Genomic DNA, 19,023 nt, shown 5'->3' with positions numbered 1-19,023 from the left:
ATAAATTAAAACTTTTCTAACATTTAGTCCTGGGACAACAATCACCTTGCTGATTGCACCCAAACTGTTAACTGGCAAAACAGAATAAAAACAAGCAAAACCAAAGAACAATTAACATTACATTCATCAAAAGGCACAACATTTTCCAGAACCCCAGAAACCAAACTGAATAATTAGCACAAACAGTCCCCAAGAAAATGGCCTTTGGTTATTTCAGCTTCAGCCTGTTCTGTAAATCGTGGCATAACAATAGAGATGGAAAGCAGCTGCCAAGTGATCTCACCTTTATTTCACACCTCGAAGGAAACAATTCAGTGACTGGAGATTTCCTCCCTGAAATACAGGGTACTCAAAGCCAGAGGTATCTGCAGGATTTGATTCATTTATCCGAATGATCAAAGCAGCATCGCGCTTTTAGGTGTACATACGACTCCCAGTAAAAAGACAGAAGGAGACGGGACGAAGCTTGGATGGGATCACTGCTGTTCATCTGCCTTCGTTTGACACGCACACGCCAGTAATGCCTCGATGCCGGGGTTTCTCAATCTTAGCAAAACTCTCAAATGTGTGAACTTCAATTCCCGAAATTTTTAAAGTTGCCGGATTGGGAATCGCTGCTTTGTGCCAAGCCAATAAAAACCCTCTGTTCTCCGAAGGGTGACGGGTGCAGGGCGGTTTACTGTAAATCAGCAGAGGCAAAACTAGGAAACGTTTCTTTCCTTTGCCCACGAGAGGGCTCTCGGCTTTTTCTTGGCTAGACCCGAAGTACCTGCTAGCTTTCCTCTTCGCTGCGAACATCATGCAAGATTCCTGTTTTGTTTTCCGGGTTATTGGGAAGTTGCTGTGATTGTTCCGCTCTACTAGGCCGTCCTGTTTCAATACAAGAAGGTCTAGCAGAGAAAAATCTCTCTTTCTCCTTTTTAGCTTAACCCTAAAGTAAGAATTATTTTTCTTCTGCAGCAGCCGAATATTCGGCTAAAAAGACTTCTTGACACAGGGCTGGGCAAGTAGAAACCGGGAGGGGGGCTCCTCCCCATCCTTCCGTCCGCCCATCCACCTCCCCCCCCTGCAGATCCATCTTTAGATCATAGCCTCGCGGAGTCTCCCCCAGCAGCAGAGAAATTGGCCGGGTTGCAGGGCAGTCAGAGAAAAGGATGGCGATGGAGGGATTGACAAGCACAACGCCAGGGGTCTCATTTGAGCCCCGGCTTTGCTGGCCAGCTTTTTTCTCCAACCCGGAAAGAGAGAACTGGACGGAGATGTATTTCTGTGTATAGGGGAAAAAAAGATTTTCTGCGATGTAAAATCTTTCTTTCTCTCTTACAGACAGGGGAACTCCAGGCAGCATCGGTCAGCAAACAACTAGCCCTTCTCGTTTGCAGGGGAAACAATCTAGCAGAATTAGAAGGAGATTGTGGTGACATTTCTCTTTAGAGAGGGCCAAAATAGGCAAAGTAGCCAGCGTGTGTCTGTGTTACTCTCTGCCCCATAGCACTCTATCCCTTATGAAATTGCTGTTCTTAGATGCAGTTTTTTGTTCATTTTGCTATTTTTTTCTTTTCAGTGTGGCTTATTGCTCAATAAGTAAGATGTATTTTCCTTTTTCTCCTAAAACTAGTTGCAAGGTTTCCTTTAAGATGGACCCTCAGACTTTTCTGCTTTCCCAAGTCCCAGCAGAAGAACCAGTTGGTTTGGCCCCAGTGGATCAGCTCAGTTCCTTCTCTAGGAGAAGACGCATTTGGTCAGCCTCCAGGAAAGTTTCAGAAGAAGTGAATACTCTGCTCAAGGATATTGAGGAGTACAATAGGCAGAGGTTCCGTTCTGATGCTCTTCCTTTCAGAGAAAGTCCCTGGCAGACTCTGTTCCAGCTGGGAGAGGCCGCTCAGAGATGGCTAAGACCACAGGACCGCACCAAGGGACAGATTGTGGACGTGGTCATCTTGGAGCAGTTTCTGCACGTGCTTCCTTTGGGAATGCAGGCTTGGGTGAGAGCCAGGAAGCCAGGTAGCAGCCAGGAGGCAGCTCAGCTGGCTGAAGCTTACCTGCAGCAACAGGTATTCTTGCTAATAAGAAATGGACCCCGATTCTTGGTCTAATGCTAGGAATGTTGTTATTCCTCTGACCACAAGCACTGGCCAAGCAAGAAAGGGTCTCTGGTGGGCTGGATTCTGAACCACCTGCAATAGGTTATAAATGGAGTGGGCAGTAGAAAGAGGGAAGGATAAAAACTTTGTCTCCCTTGAGATAGTTCCCAACTTTCTAGGAAAGCTTGGTGTTATTTGGTGAGCCACAAATTTAACATAAAGGCGTAAAAGTAAGACATTAACATAAATTCTAGTAGCTAGGCTCACACAAATTGTAATCACAAATCCTGGGTAAGAATCCCAGGAATATTGTTATTAAGCTATATGAAGACTTAATTACCTAGTTCATCTAATAAGGCAGTGGCTGGATTTCCACAGCTTGCTGAACTACAATCACAACCAACAGTCCAAATAGTGAGTTGTGTTTCAATTGTAGGAGTACAGTTAAACCTCTAGTCTCCCTCCTCCTGCCTTAGTGTAAATTAGGCAGGCCCTTCTTCAACATTGTGTTGAGAATTTGAGCACCTGGGAGCTTAATATAAACTTTATATAAATGTGAATAAGGAATTACAAATTCAGGATAAAACAGGCATAATTGCTGAATATTTTTGCTATATAACTTTGACATAGTTAGCAGTCATCAGAATAACAGATCAAATGCATTACTTTGTACAATTTTGTTCCTTTTCTAGTACCCGGTGGCTTTCCAGGATGTGGCTGTACATTTCACCCCAGAGGAGTGGGCTCTTCTGGATAAGAAACAAAGAATCTTGTATTACACCGTCATGCAAGAGAATTCTGAGAACGTGACTTCCTTAGGTAAGGTTCCCATTCCTGCAAACCTTTCTGAAGAATTCAGGTTGACCCAACCGAAAGATCGATTCCCCTTTGCCTATGTAACAGGCAAATTGCATTAGAACATCCTGTCATACAGCATCACAGTCTGGTTTGGAAGCATCACTGCTTCAGACAGGAAGGCAGTGCAGAGAGTGGTGAGAATGGCTGAAAAGATCATGGGCAGTTCCCTCCCTCCCATCCAGGACATAGCACAGAAGCGTTGCTTGAGCAGGATCCATAAGATTATCTGGGACACTACACATCCTCTTCACAACCTGTTTTCCTTGTTACCTTCTGGGAGGAGGCTTCGTGGTATATGAAGCAGAACATCCAAATTCAGCCACAGTTTCATTCCATACAGCATTAACCTCGCGAACTCTCAAGCTTCCTCCTTCCGTTATATATTCAAGCTGGACAGTATTTAATATTTATTTGTTACGTCTATGTAGGGGTGTGGGTCTATACATACTGTATGTTGTACATAGTATGTTTAGGTGTGTGTCATGTACGTGTTTCACTTTGAGAGCAGGCAACTAAATTTCATTTTTGATGTGTGCCGTTGTGCCCACAGTAAAAAAATGACAATAAAGGTTATCTTATCTTTTAGACAAGCTCTGTTGAACTCTCTCCATACTCCCACGGACTGTCCCTATCTTGTGCTACATAATCTAAATGAAACTCACTATACTTCTGAAAATTAGAACTTGCCATTGACTACCCAATATTGGCCACGGAGGCCAGCAGTTGAAATCAATAAAGTGTGTGGAACATTGTTTTTATATATGATAACTATAGTGAGATTATTATATACACAAAGAGTGAAAGATTTGACTTATCCACTATGAAGGAATGAATGCATGGGAAGATGATGATAGCTTTGATTAGAGAAAAGACATTCTCTTAGTTTAATAGTGACTGACTTTTTGGGTGAAACAGGAAAAAATGTAAATTTATATGACGTTGATGATTAGAAAAAATAGTTGATACCAAAATTATAAGTAATGCTGTATGTAGTGAGAGAATATGAGGTTAAATTACAAATGCTGTAAAAGAAAATGTGAAATCATTTTTATATATATATATTTTCCTGCACTTCGGGCTTTGTCTTTTTTTAATCTCTTCTTTCCTTCTATTTTATTCTAAATATTAGTTTTTGTTAATTCTTATTTTCTTTAAAACTTTAATAAATATATTTTTTAAAAAAGAAAACTAGAATGACCTGGACTACCTCAGCCAACAGGGGCTGGAAATTAGCATAGACATTGAAAAGGGGAAGATGTCAGAATACTAATAATGAATTAAATAGCCTAAAAAAAAGAAAATGTCTATTGGATTTCTATCCTGAGGCTAAAGACAGCTTACTTGGGCATCTCCATTTTAGCAACAACCCTATATGGTTGGCTGAGATCAGAGAGAAGGGTGGATGCTAAGTCACTGAGAGTTTCCACGGCATAAGTGGATTTTAACTGATTTCCCCCAAGTCTAATCCATTAGTTTTACTACACTAACAGACAGTTCTAAACTATTCTGTTCTTGGTGTTGTCTGTACTTGGTTGTTTTACTACAAACATCCCTGAGACAATCAACAGGTTTGATACCATTGTTGCATATTGCAGGAAGAGAAACAATTAAGAAAGAAAAAAATACTGTGATCGAGGCACAATCAAGAGAGCAGCTGAATCCCAATCAATCATTTATAAACAACCAGCATACTTCACACACTCATGCACTGATGACAATATCTTGCCGGGTAAATGAAATGTCTGCTGAAAAACAACCAGGTTAAAAGAAGTCCAAGAAATCAATGGTTCAACCTTGAGCTACACATCTTCTGTAGTATAAGTAGTTTTTACTTAGTGACAATAATTGGAACCAGCAAGCCCATCACTAAGCAGCAGAGTCACTAAGCATAACACGTGACCATGATGAATTTAGGACTTCAGCTCTAAAATAATAATAAAGTTGGAAGGGACTTTGAAGGTCATCTAGTCCAACCCCCTGCTCAGGCAGGAAATCCTACACCATTTTGGACAAATGGCTGTCCAGTCTCTTCTTAAAAACTTCCAGTGTTGGAGCATTCACCACTTCTGGAGGCAAGTTGTTCCACTGGTTAATTGTTCTGTCAGGAAGTTTCTCCTTAGTTCTAGGTTGCTTCTCTCCTTGATTAGTTTCTATCCGTTGCTTCTTGTCCTGTCTTCAGGCGCTTTGGAGAATAGCTTGACTCCCTCTTCTTTGTGGCAGCCTCTGAGATATTGGAAGACTGCTATCCTGTCCCCCCTCGTCCTTCTCTTCATTAAACTAGACATACCCAGTTCCAGCAGCCGTTCCTTATATGCTTTAGCCTCTAGTCCCCTAATCATCTTTGTTGCTCTTCTCTGTACTCTTTCTAGAGTCTTGACATCTTTTTTACATCGCGGTGACCAAAACTGGATGCAGTATTCCAAGTGTGGCCTTACCAAGGCATTGTAAAGTAGTATTAACACTTCACGTGATCTTGATTCTATCCCTCTGTTAATGCAGTCTAGCACTGTGTTGGCCTTTTTGGCAGCTGCAGCACACTGCTGGCTCATATTTAAGTGATTGTCCACTAGGACTCTGAGATCCCTCTCACAGTTGCTACTATTGAGAAAGGTATCCCCTATACTATACCGCTCTCATTGGATCATTAAGCAAGTAACTATGAGTTGTAAAGTAACATCGTGTGGCCACGACTTGCAGTTTTACTGCCAACTTCTCCATTGATTCTGCTTGTTGGAACCTGGTTGTGAGGTGCACAAATAGTGATCACATGACCGGGATACTACAATGATTATAAACATTGTCCACTTGTGAAATTCCTGAATGGTTGGGGTGGGGATGGATGGTAGTTACACTGCAATGGCCATAAAGGCTGGTCATTAAATTGTTTTTTCAGTGCCCTTGTCACTTAGAACAGTTGCTGAACCTATGTTGAAATTCTGCTAACTAAATAACCAGCCTGGCCCAGGATGTTTTATTATATTAGATGGCTATAAAAAAAAATCAATAATTCTCTTCTCTTTTATTGTGTTTCTTTCTCTTGCTCTAGAGCTCTTAATTTCCAAATCAGATCCAAGTCTTCAGCTTGAGAGGGAAGAAGTGTCACAAGTGGCTGATCTCCAGGTGGTAAAAGGAAAAGACACTATTGATCAAGAGATTGTAAATTGTGAGGACGCAACTACGGTTGGTAAGAATTCTTTTCTTTTTCTTTTTTTTTTTTTGACAAAAGAATCCTTTTGTTACATTTTAATGGGGTATATAATTTACTTTTTTTTAATTCAAACATTTTTAATCTGTCTACCACCCAGACTCAGGACAGTTGGGAAATACATCTAATTGATCTGAATGTCTCTAAGTACATAGGTTTTAGCTCATGTGCAGGATGATATATTCCTGTTCTTTCCTTAACATAGTTGTAATTGTTGCCCTGCCAATTTCATTACCTCCCACTTTCAAGCAGCTGGCTTGGCAGTACTAAATCAGAGACTGTTTCTGAGGGTTCACATCAACCACTCAGCCATCCTAATGAACACCTTCAACAGCCATTCCAATTCATCAGCCCACTGGCAAGGCCTATTTTAATTGGCCCACTCTGGCTTCAGTAACTCTTAAGTCCCAGTAAGTCTAAATTCCACCCAATAAGGTAGTCTCTTCTGGGTCGGTCATCACATAAGGTACATCTTCAGATCTTGATGCTTTTAGACTTACAGAAGAAATATATTTTCCTGCAATGTTTCCAGTTTTTTCTCTGCTTCTTTCCTTAATTTAGAATTGCCCCCATATGACAGTTTCCATAAAAGGGAATCTGATATGATCTTTCAGAAAGGAGCAGAGGGAAAGATTCTGCAATCTGAGGAAAGAGGGAATCTGAGGCATCCTTGTGAGGTTTTAGGTCAATTCGTTTTGAAACAAACCTGTGAAGGTACAGTTGGCAAGACCGTTCCAAGAAAAAAGAGGAAAGGTAATCCAGCTTCCTTCTCCATTATGAATGAGCAAACTATCACCCTTCTGTGAACAGAACGTTCCAAACAATACAGAACATTCTGTTTTCTTTGAGACTCTGCCAATTTGGCATTCATGGGAATAATCCAGTAGTTTTCCAGTGTTCTTCGGTATGTTTTTCCCCTTCTAATATGTTACGTCTGCTTTGGTATGGTTTTGCCTCTAATTTACTGAGCTGAGGAGCAAGCAGTATAATGCCACTAGGATGATCTAGGACAATTTAGCTCTTCCAGATATTCCCACAAACAACTTGCCTATTGAAACTGAGGCCATGGGTGGTTTTTTTTTTTTTTTCTTGCTTTGCTGGCCACCGCCTTGTTACTTCTTTTGCCTCTGTCTTCAATACAGAATATCTTTGTTGTTCTTGCAGAAAATCTGGATACAAGAAAGAATCCTCATCAAGAGAAGCCTGGAGCAGAGCAATTCCACGAGCCATTGCGGTGGGCTGTGCGCTTTGATCCCAAACGTTCTGGAAAAATGGAGACCAAATCCAGAAGGTGGCAGGAGTTGTTACCGGAGTTGACACAAATTTCTAAGGCCAACAAGAGAATGCCGAGGAGTAGATCCCGATTAACTACTACTGCAGCAAGAAAAAAATATACGTGTAATGAGTGTGGAAAAAGGTTCGATCAGCCGTCACAAGTTATTAAGCACCAGAGGATCCACACAGGAGAAAAGCCATTTCTGTGTCCTGAATGTGGGAAGCGTTTTAACAAACAGTCCAATCTTAATGTCCATTTACGTCTCCATCGTGGAGAGAAACCTTATAGCTGCCCTGATTGTGGCAAAAGATTCAATGCCAAGTATCATTTGCGTGGACACTACAGAATACACACAGGGGAGAAGCCTTATGTATGTGAAGACTGTGGGAAGAGATTCCCTGTTAAATCTTCTCTAAATAAGCACCAACGAATCCATACAGGAGACCCCAACCTGCCCAACCTATCTGAGATCAACTCAAAAGGCAATACCCAGGCAGTATTACCAGAAGTGATACAGGTGTGCGCAGCTCCTGAAACAGAAACAATAGTTAAAACTACCACTTGCAATTCCCCAATAGGGATGACAGCGTCAAACAGGAATTATGCCTGTTCTGAATGTGGGAAAAAATTTGATCGGCCTTCACACCTTACTAAACACCAGAGGATTCACAAAGGAGAAAGGCCATATCCATGTACTGAATGCGGGAAATGTTTCAATAAGCAGTCTAACCTTACTGTCCATTTACGTCTCCATACTGGAGAGAAACCTTATGGCTGTCCTGATTGTGACAAAAGATTTTGTACTAAATCTCATTTGCTTGGACACTATAGGAGGCACACAGGGGAGAAGCCTTACGAATGTGAAGCGTGTGGGAAGAGATTCCCTGTTAAATCTTCCCTAAATAAGCACTGCCGAACCCATACAGCAGACCCCAAGCTGTCCAAACCAACTGAGATCACATCAGGAGGAAATACTCAGGCAATATTACCAGAGGTGACCCAGGTGTATGCAATTCCTAAACCAGAAAAAATCATCAAAATTATAAGTCAGAAGCCCCCAATAGGAATTATAGTATCAAACGGGAATTTGGTCTGTCGTGAGTGTGGGAAACGTTTTGATCAGCCTTCACACCTTATTACACACCTGAGGATCCACACAGGAGAAAGGCCATATCCATGTACTGAATGCGGGAAACGTTTTCATCAGCAGTCTCACCTTAATGTCCATTTGCGTATCCATACTGGAGAGAAACCTTATGGCTGTCCTGAATGCGGCAAAAGATTCAACATGAAATCCCATCTACAAGGACATTACAGGATCCACACAGGTGAGAAGCCGTTTGAGTGTGAAGACTGTGGGAAGAGCTTCCGGGTGAAATCTTGTCTAACTAAGCATCAGCAAATCCATACAGGAGAAAAGCCAAATAAATCTCTCTCCTGAGAAGAAAATTCACCTAAACACCAGCTCTCTCTCCCTCTGGGGGGAAAAAAAATTGCATATGCTTTGAGTGTCACAAAACTTTTTGCAACCGATCAGATTTTATTCAGCATGAAAGAATTCACACAGGAAAAAATCATTGTCTGTGTTGCTGTAAGCACTGGAAATGCATCACTGATAAATATTTCCATGCAATTTTATATATTTATTTTCCAGGAATTCACGAATAACTCTCTTGCAAATGCTTTTATGGGGCTGGGGGGAAACAGTGCATGTTTGGAATTTAAATTTTGTGTCCATCTTCGACAAGCACTGCTCTGTGGCTTAAAATGCCTTTTTTAGGATTGGCCCAAAAGAGCTTAGTAAACAGTAGAGATTCGGTGTGAAGAGACTGATGCCATGCTGTCTGGCTTCAATTTTCCAAGGAACAAGTGGCACTGCCTTCTAGATAGGTAGGTCTGCATTCCAGGGTAACCTGAAACTTAAGTAACAGTTATTGCTGTTCTCAAAGGAGGCTTCACTTGGGACTATAAGAAAACCTTAGATTAATTTTGCATTTGGTTCCCACTCATGCATGGCTATTTATTTGAAGCTTGTCTTGAAATGACATGAGATGCTTCAGAAAAAAAAATATTTTCAGTCCGGTAGCGGTAAGGCAGAAGAAGCATGCCTTTTGAAGAAGAAACTTGCCTTTTGTGCTCAGCGGGATTCAAAATGAGATGTATGAAATGCGCACAGGTTGGGGGGGGGGGGAAATCAAAGACAGATAGGAATGTAGCTTCCACTTCAAGATGCTGCTTCAGAAACATCAGTCGAAAAAGAAAGTCCCCCTCCTGAGTTTTGATTTCTGCTCCAATCTATTTATTCAGCCAGATGACTGCATAACCGCCAGGTTCACCCATCATGCTTAACTGAGTCATGAGGGGTAACTGGTATGATTGGCTCCCACCAATTAGCCCTAAGAAAGTCTATTTTTAAATCAAACAGCCCTAGTTGTTTGGAAATCAAGTAGCATGTGTGTGAATGTACTGAACACACAACATTTAAGTTGTATTGTCTAAGTTGTAGCTGTCCTGTAGTTTAAGTGATACTTCCCCTTTCCATGGCCGGGTTTTGGAGTCAGCCTACAAGACATGGGCATTCTAGGCATTCCATCTTTGTGGTTGTTTTGGCTTTCACCATCAGAGTCACATAGAAACAGTCTAGTCCAGTGATTTGCCTCAAGAGAGACTGCACCTTGAAGTGGGCATTGTAAAAAGAGAGACTAAGTTATAGACAGCTATAAACACTGGCTAGAGTTGCCTTGCTGTCTTATGGGGCTAGTCCCTACAACCTTGTTCTCAAATGCCCTGTTTTTACCTTCAGAAAGCCTTTCAAAACCTGGATTTTCTCTAGGCTTTAGGGCCTGGATATTGTCAGATATTCTTGCCTTGGGATGATGTAGCTTATTCTTTGCCTGGCATCTTGTATTGTTTTTTTCTATTGTTTTTAATGTACTGTATGTTTCAAACGTTTTGTTGGTTAGTCACCCAGAGCTATTTGATAAGATAAATCTATATAATAAACTAATACATCAGCTAACTCTTGGAGGTGATTGTCAACTGATTGCTGAACTTTGACTAACTCATAACCTTTGAGATATGAAATGTCTTGGATGCACTTTGCATCAGATTTTAGACATGGGGCAACAGTCCTGTCTTTTAGGATACCTAATCTACCACGGTTAAGAATCATAGGTACAAAATACTGTGTGGGATGGAATGTGGGAAAGACCTTGGGAGATGGGACAAAGAGAGGCTGCCTAGAACAGGGGAAGGCAACCTTGGCTCTTTTATGACTCGTGGACTTCAACTCCCAGAATTCCTGAGCCAGCATGGCTCAGCTTGGAAACCTCTCCCTTCCCCTCAGCATGGCTGGCTCAGGAATTCTGGGAGTTGAAGTCCATGAGTCATAAAAGAGCCAAGGTTGCTTACCTCTGGCCTAGAGAATGTCAGAGAAGAGGGAGCACAGACCACAGCTGGATAGTGCGTAAAGCAAGAGACTCAGAAGGGACCCTCCCTAATTTCTCAGACTATAAAGGAAATGGTGGGAGAATTGTACTTTCACACTTGTAAGCTTCCGTTAATGTAGCTTTACTGGCTGTGCTTCCTGTGTGTCTGCCTGTTAAGGTTGACATCATGCTCCAACCACTATCCAGCTGCAGGCTGTGCTCTCTCTTATCCGACTATTCCCTGGGTCAGGGGTAGGCAACCTTGGCTCTTTTATGACTCGTGGACTTCAACTCCCAGAATTCCTGAATCAGCCATACTGACTCAGGAATTCTGGGAGTTGAAGTCCACGAGTCATAAAAGAGTCAAGGTTGCCTACCCCTACCCTTTCAAGGTCTTCTCTGTATACCATTGCATACCAACAGAACATCGCATGAAATCATAAGTCCCAAAGCAGAGAAAGACTTGTACTTTAATACAGCGGTCCCAAACATTTCTGGCTTCACAGATCAGATGGAGGGGATGGTTTCACATGCACAACCTAGCTCCCACACATGTGTAAATGAAGCTTTGCGCACTCGCCCACCACTTGTGTAGCCCAGTTCCCAATAAGCTGCAGACCGAGGTTTGGGGACCCCTGAATTAATGCACCTGAATGCCTTCCCTTCTATTTCAAAGGGAGGTATAAGAAGATCCTGCAAATGAAATTCCTTTGTTGAACTCGGTGTCTTGAGATGGCTGAGCATGTCCTTGTCTGGTGCCTGCTATATGAAGGCACACTTTAATTATTTCCCCAAAATGCAACATCATCTCCCCCTGAAGTTAGATTAGCCTGAGGCCCTGGATGTTGAATAGACCCCATTTTTTTGACTGAATAATGTATCTTGTTTGTATTTTTGATATTGGGTATTTTATTTATTTTATTGTAAACCCCTAGGATCACATAAAAGTGAGATGGGTGGCTATATACAATGAATGAATGAATGAATGAATGAATGAATGAATGAATGAAGCCAGCAGGGCATGCTGATCAGGTACATTTGCAAATTGAACTGATTGACTTTATTTCCTCAGTAACATCCAAAATGCTTCTTTTTGTGTGTGTGTTTTGTCCTTGTGTTTATAAAATCCATTCAGAGTTGATTAGGAAAAAAGACTTAGCAACTCTGGTAAATCTTCAGGTACTATTATATAAACTTTTATTTATTGCAATCTATCCCTAAAATGGTAGTCTCTTATTTTAGATGTATAGTTTATTTCTACAAAAATTATTTTATATCATTGTAGCATTTATATTTTCTCACATAGTTTATGTTAGTATTCATAGGAGTTGGAGCTATAATATTTTACAATATCAAGCTACAATATTAAACTTCAGATTGTTCAAATGGCTATAATTTTTATATGATTTTATGTTATGCTGGCCTGTGACTAAATTAAAGTCCTTCAATGTTATTGACTAATTAAAACTCATTCTAGCACAGCCTTCCTGATGACCTATATTGATCAGGATCATTAAGAGTTTGGTTAAACCTGATTTAGGAAATAGATTTAGTTCATGTTAATTTAAAGGAGCAAAGTAGCCAGTTCTGTTCATAGCAAAAGGATAGCCATTAATGGCATTTCTTTTTCAAAACTTACTAAATCAGATTTCCCCATGTGATGTCCTTCAGATGTCCCCCATTTGATGTCTTCCACATGTATATACAATTCCCATCTCTGTCTTTCTGGGAAGAAATTGTAATGCAACAGGGACAGCAAATATGTGCAATGGTTGCTAGTCCTCAGCATTTATCAGTTACCATGGAACTGAATAGGTCTCATTTTGCACGTCTGCTTTTATCTGCACAAAACATTATACACATTGTGCTTCTTGCTTATGACAGGAAAAGAAATAAGAGTTAGGAACATCCATATATATATTTGTTTACTACTACTAAATTAATTCATGTTATATTTTAGTAAGTGTTAATTAGGAGTAGAGCTACTAGATAAACCCTATTTTTTTTTTCAGAATCTTCTTAGCCTAACTGTCCTATCCTTTCCTATTGGTCATTGGACATATGTGATGTTACAGCCCTCTTTATTCTCCTGTGAAGGAGAAGGAGAGCTCACAATACTTATTATGAAGTGTTGGTCTCTTCGGGTACTAAGTTACCTCTCAAGGTAAAGCATTGTTCTAACTGACCAATCAAAGGGCAAAGAGTTGGTCCCTCATTTGAATACAAGTCAGTATGTGACAGCAAAGGGAGAGACATGACTAGAGGAATTTATTACTACAAACTTCAGGTGAACATAAGCACAGAAGACTGAAACTATGGCTATTGTCCAAGCTCAGAAGAAACCGAGACAGAAACTAAGACAGAAGAGGAAACAAAGAAGGAATCTGCAACGAAGGAACTTGGCAATCAGTCAAAGGAGGAAGTGTGGCCATCCACCTGACAGTTTTGAGGCTAAGATTTTGCCACTTCTTTTCCTTTCCAAACGAAGGATGCCTCTATCGATGAAGGGGAATAAAAAGGCAGTCTTTGCACAACAATATTTCCTGGCAACACAAGAGGGGGGGCAACAGTGCTACTTGAGCAACTACGTGTCCTCCCAAGCCACTATGGGCATCAGTGAGGTGTATCCAACAACTGTGTGACAACGTAAGTCCCCTGTGGTGAAATGGCCAGTGACAGTGAGACATCAGCAACAAAGTGCCCTCGCCACCCACTTGTGCCAGGATGGCCCACAACAATATGTCTTCAGCAATGGCATACTCTTGCCAGTTATCTGTGACAAGAGGGGGAGCAAAGTCTGCACTCTCGCCACTAAAGATGTTCAGTATGAAGTGAATGAGATGATATCCAGGCAGTTCATACCATGTTTGTTTGCCAGGGACCCCAGCATCTCTCTTTATTAGCAGAATCATCACGTCCTTCCTCCTTGGCTGGCCCCAACTAGACTCTGAAGGGGAGAGGGAAGAGCACAAGTGGCCAGCCTGAGAAAAATCCCATCTTCCAGCTGATGAAAGACCATCTAAGGTACCTCCCAAACCCAACCATCTTAAGACAATGACCTTGCCACCTACAATAATCAAGGAACATAGCAGACGTTCACACAAAATGGCCTTGAGAAGGAAAATCAGCCAAGCAAAGGACCCAGTTTTCATTAGAAAAAGATCTTGCTCCTCAAGATGTTGTGCTTCCAAACATTCAGATTGTGAGGGAAGAATTTCCCTTCGGAAACATCAAAAGCAACTAGTTATTGACATACAAATAAAATGGGATTTAGAATGAGTGACACCTTTTTAACAGTGTTATGTATCATGACCATGTTTATTGCAAAATTTGGGGGTTGCATATATTGTTTATGGTTCTAGCTCCTTTTCCCAAATTCACATCTTCTCATTCTAGATGACTGACACATGTGGGTGTTGTCCCTTAAATTTAGAAACATACATACAGCATACAGTACATTCTACCAGGAATTAATTTCTTGCTAGTGGTGATTTGTTCCGATTACAATTACCGTAATAAAAGTGAGAAAGGGTAATAGTCTGTCTTTTTGATACTAGCAGGTATAACAAGCCAAGGGGAAAAATCCATTATTCCAAGATGATAGGCATACATATTGAAGAAAAATGTGTGTTTTACTGCATATAAAAATGCCATGCTCTTTATTTAGCAAGATCTGGGTTATAATAAATTCTGCAGTGATAATTCACTTTCGGTACCAATATTTAAATAGCTGACTTCCAATCACCTCAGAATTAGCCATAATTTCCCCTCCCAATGACAGGATTTTGACTCAGTTTCCTAGTGGATTTTTAATCCCTGGTTATGCAACAATTTCTTGGTGAACAAGTTCTCTCTTTGTATTAAGGAAAAAAAAATCCCAAATGATGTAATCCTTTCCAAGTGAACTTTTAACCACAATGACATAAGATCCCTAGCTGATTTTGGCATGACGATGTCTTGTGGAAAATTACCTCAAATACATTCCATACCTCGATCTACACCAGCATGGAATATAAGATATAGATTGTAGCAGAGAGGCATCACAATTATACAGAAAAAAGTAACATACAGTAAGTATAAAAATTACAATTAAGATACATAACAATGATAATGAGTCCGGAAGTCAATGAAAAACTGTTCTGAATCCCAGAGTGCCATGGAAAACTCAGAAGTACAGAGGAGAACGCGCCTGGGGTTCTCCTGAGGAAAAGAACCATATTAATTGCAACAATCATTGGGTTCCTGCTTTATAAGAGAGGGGATCCTGAACAAAAGAGGAAAACAAAGTGAATTGCTTGCAGCTTGCTTTTCACATATTTATTTATTTATTTATTTATGAGACTAATATACCGCTTTAAGTGCGAGCACTCTCTAAGCGGTGTACACCAGTAAGCAATGTATATATATTTTACATTGTCCCCAACAATCTGGGTCCTCATTTTACCTACCTCGGAAGGATGGAAGGCTGAGTCAACCTTGAGCCGGTGAGATTTGAACCGCTGACCTGCTGAACAGTCAGCTAAAGTGGCCTGCAGTACTGCACTCTAACTGCTGCACCACCTCGGCACCACCTCGGCTCTTATCTCTAACTGCTGATTTGGGCTCGTATCCCAAATCAGCAGTTAGAGAAGACCTGGAGCCCAATCACAAGGAGGCATGCCATTTTCCCAGCCATTATCTGCATGTCTACTCTCTTTTTTCCTAGTCATAGATCCTTCAAGTCTTTATTTTTTCCTCCAGCCTCAGTCTTGAGATCAAAGCATCTGACCAGTCTGACCAGCGCAGACATAGGCAATCATATTCCAGATATTGGCCATCCAACTAAAGACCCTCTACAGTGCTGAGAACTGTCTTCACGGTGCCTGTTGTAACTAACTAGGGAAAAGGGAAATCCTTCTAGTGAGTTTGGATTGTTCTGATTGTTGTGAGTTGTTCAGTGTTGTATTTTTAACGGGGTTGTGCAAATAGATATACTTAAATAATAAGAAGAAAAAAGTGGACTGTATTGCAAATAAAATCTTTATGCCTTTTGTTTGGCAAGAAAACCCAGAATATTTACTTAAACTTAAAGGGATACTGTATGGGCATAATGCTAAACTCTGGATGGCTAGGAAAATTTCTCAACCTTCACCAAGGAGAAGTGCAGGGCATGCCTCGTCCGGGGCTTTTCCAGCTGCCGCTGCCTCGCCTTACCCTGCTGCCTCGCCTTACCCTGCCTTATCCTGCCCGCCTTACCCCGCCTTACCCTGCCCAGCCCAGCGTTCTTACCCTCATGGCTTCCTTTCCACTGAAGCTTGGTCTGGTTAGCCAGTTTTCTAACTGGGTTTGTGTAGGGCTTTCGTCTTTCGCCTCGGCCGCTTTGCTGTGCCTGGAGGCCGCCACCGCCTCGTCCCCGCTGTCCGGCATATCCAGCGTCCCGCATGGCAGCGACCCACAGCCTGACTTTCTGCCGCTGGAGAGTGTCGGCCTGCTCCACCAGCAGCCACAGCCCCCCCCCCCGTGGCAGCAGGCCTCGCCGCAGCAGCCCGCCTGGGCAACCCGGCCCGGCGCTCAGCCAACCTTCACTGCCCCGTGTGTGGCTTCCTTTTCCTTCTCCGCTATCATCGTCACCGCCGCCTCGTCGTTTTCCTCAGGTTCCGCGGTGGGGCCTTCTCCAGTGACCTGGGTCCCCCGCGTGACTTCGCCCGTTGCCTTGGCAGCAATTGCCGCCGTTGCGGTGACGGCCAGTAACAACTTGGAGAAGTTGACCCAGCTCTTTGAGGAGCATAAGGCCAAGTACGGTCTGCCCCAAGACAAGTACTTAATGATCATCTAGCCGGCCACATTGGACCAGCCTGGGACACAGAGGGGCAATACTATTTTTTTTAGAGAATGTTTGCTGTGGGTGTGAGTATGCATGTAGATGAATGGTGGCCCTGTTATATATAAATTTATTATTGTATTTAGGGTGTATGAATGCGGAAATTTTTTACTTTTTATGCATATAAATTGAGTGTGAATGTGTATTGAGTGTTTGGGGTATGAGAATGGTGGAGTCGGGGGTGGAGCCTGGTACCCCCTCTGCTGAGTGCAATAGCAAAAGTAGGGGGGCAGGACTTACCCTTGGGCTTGGTTTGTATGGAAAGCGAGTCCGGTCAGGAAGGGAGAAGGCTGGTGAGGGTGGAGGTATTCCGGGGAGGGGAGAAGGTCGGAGCATCCCGGTCATGACTGGGATGGGCAGATATGGCAGGAGCCGAGGGGCAGGCCATCTTTGGGGAACAAGGACTCGCTATGTTAGAGCGATTCCTTGTTCCGGCCCCTCAAAAGGCTCATCCTGTAGTACTGGTGACAGGGGAGTACAGGGCCCTGATTGCAGGCTGCTGTTGCTTAATGCCAGGTCCGTTGTCAGCAAAGCCCCCCTTGTCCGTGATTTAATATTGGACAGCGGGGCGGACCTGGCATGTATAACCGAAACCTGGCTGGGCCCTGAGGGGGGTGTTTCCCTCTCGGAGATGTGCCCGGACGGGTTTGTGGTGCTTCATCAGCCTCGACATCAGGGCAGGGGTGGTGGAATGGCAGTCATCGCTCGGAAGTCCTTGAGCCCTCGTGGGATTCCTGCCCCGGAGGTTGTTGGGTGTGAGTCCCTCCTATTGAAGTTGGGTTCACGGGTTCAGTTGGGCTTGCTGCTGACGTACCTACCTCCCAGCTGCGTTGCAACAGCCCTGCCTGCGTTGCTGGAGTCAGTAGCCGAGTTGTCGGTGGAGTTCCCCAGACTTATAGTACTGGGGGACTTTAATCTGCCATCACTCGGCGATCGCTCAGAGGCGGCGCAGGAGTTCATGGCTTCCATGGCAACCATGGACCTGACCCAGGTAATTCAGGACCCAACTCATAGGGGTGGTCACACACTCGACCTTGTGTTTCTCTCGGGGCAATGGAGACATGATCTGGAATTAAGGGGAATAGAGATCTCGCCCTTGTCATGGACAGATCATTTCCTATTGAGGCTGGACTTCAGAGCATCACTCCCCCATCGCAGGGAGAGGGAGCCGACTAGGTGGTCCCGCCCCAGGCGCCTAATGGACCCAGATCGGTTCCAGGAGGAGCTTGGGGAAATACCTGACTCCCTTGTCCACAACTCGTCCGGGTCCCTGGTTGCGGCCTGGAATGAGGCGGCGTCCGGGGCCCTGGATCGAATTGCGCCTTTGCGACCTCTCTGTGGTGGTGGTCCCCGGAGGGCCCCTTGGTTTACTGAGGAGCTCCGGGAGATGAAGCGCCACAAGAGACGTCTAGAGCGACGTTGGAGGGCCAGTAACTCTGAATCTGACCGATCACTATTAAGAGCCTATCTTAGGACTTATTTAGTGGCGATAAGGGCGGCAAAGCATGTTCACTTTTCCGCACTTATTGCGTCCGCAGAATCTCGCCCGGCCGCCTTGTTTAGGGTGACCCGCTCCCTTCTTAAAGTGGAGGAGGCGGAGGAACCCTTGCAGGGGAGAGCTGAGGAGTTTGTTCAGTTTCTGTTGGACAAAATCGCTCAGATTCAGAGAGACCTGGACTCCGACTGGGCAGTGCCAGCCGAGTTGCCAGGGGCTGGTCTTAGTCATGTTATCTGGAGCGAGTTTGACCTGTGACCCCTGATGAAGTGGACAAGGCCGTGAGGGCAATGAATGCCGCCACCTGTTTATTGGACCCGTGCCCCTCCTGGCTGGTTTCTGCCAGTAGGGAGGTGACACGAGGCTGGCTCCAGGCGATAATCAACGCCTCCTTGATGGAGGGGTCTTTCCCGCAACCTTTAAAGGAAGCGGTGGTGAGGCCCCTCCTCAAGAAGCCTTCCCTGGACCCAGCTGTTTTGAAGAACTTTCGTCCCGTCTCCAACCTCCCCTTTGTGGGGAAGGTTGTAGAGAAGGTGGTGGCGTCTCAACTCTTGCGATCCTTGGAGGAAACCAATTATCTGGACCCTTTTCAATCTGGTTTCAGGCCCGGCTACAGCACTGAGACTGCTTTGGTCGCACTGACCGATGACCTCTGGCGAGCCCGGGATAGGGGTCATTCCTCTATCCTGGTGCTTCTTGACCTCTCAGCGGCTTTCGATACCATCGACCATGGTATCCTTCTGCGTCGTCTCGGAGAGGTGGGGGTGGGCGGCACCGTATTGCGGTGGTTCTCCTCCTACCTCTCTGACAGGTCGCA

The 19,023-nt window shown here is 43.5% G+C and overlaps 1 protein-coding gene and 1 long non-coding RNA gene across 6 annotated transcripts in view; one reads left to right on the top strand and one right to left on the bottom strand.

Annotated features, from left to right (window-relative positions):
- LOC120315976 overlaps nt 1-409 on the bottom strand; it is a 30,847-nt gene extending 30,438 nt beyond the window's left edge. Inside the window, exon 1 of the long non-coding RNA XR_005558832.1 lies at nt 284-409. This is a non-coding gene — a long non-coding RNA (uncharacterized LOC120315976). The remainder of the gene's footprint in view (nt 1-283) is intronic.
- Nucleotides 1-10,442, top strand: part of LOC120315936 (zinc finger protein 30 homolog) — a 42,984-nt gene extending 32,542 nt beyond the window's left edge. Inside the window, exons 1-6 of one of the 5 annotated variants that reach the window (XM_039360983.1) lie at nt 802-936; nt 1,619-2,054; nt 2,777-2,903; nt 5,989-6,126; nt 6,709-6,900; nt 7,312-10,442. In XM_039360983.1, the coding sequence (XP_039216917.1) occupies nt 1,638-2,054; nt 2,777-2,903; nt 5,989-6,126; nt 6,709-6,900; nt 7,312-8,864 (2,427 nt within the window). In that variant the 5' untranslated portion in view covers nt 802-936; nt 1,619-1,637 and the 3' untranslated portion in view covers nt 8,865-10,442. Of the gene's footprint in view, nt 1-801; nt 937-1,069; nt 2,055-2,776; nt 2,904-5,988; nt 6,127-6,708; nt 6,901-7,311 lie in introns of those variants that run through there. The other 4 variants (XM_039360982.1, XM_039360981.1, XM_039360984.1 and 1 more) reach the window with 4 other exon arrangements.
- Nucleotides 10,443-19,023: the final 8,581 nt, after the last annotated feature.

This window comes from Crotalus tigris, unplaced genomic scaffold, assembly GCF_016545835.1.
Source record: "Crotalus tigris isolate CLP2741 ecotype Arizona unplaced genomic scaffold, ASM1654583v1 scf7180000019189.1338056, whole genome shotgun sequence".
NCBI classification, from domain to species: Eukaryota; Metazoa; Chordata; class Lepidosauria; order Squamata; family Viperidae; genus Crotalus; species Crotalus tigris.
Note: the sequence above shows the minus strand (reverse complement) of the source record. Positions and strands in the feature narration are given on the sequence as shown.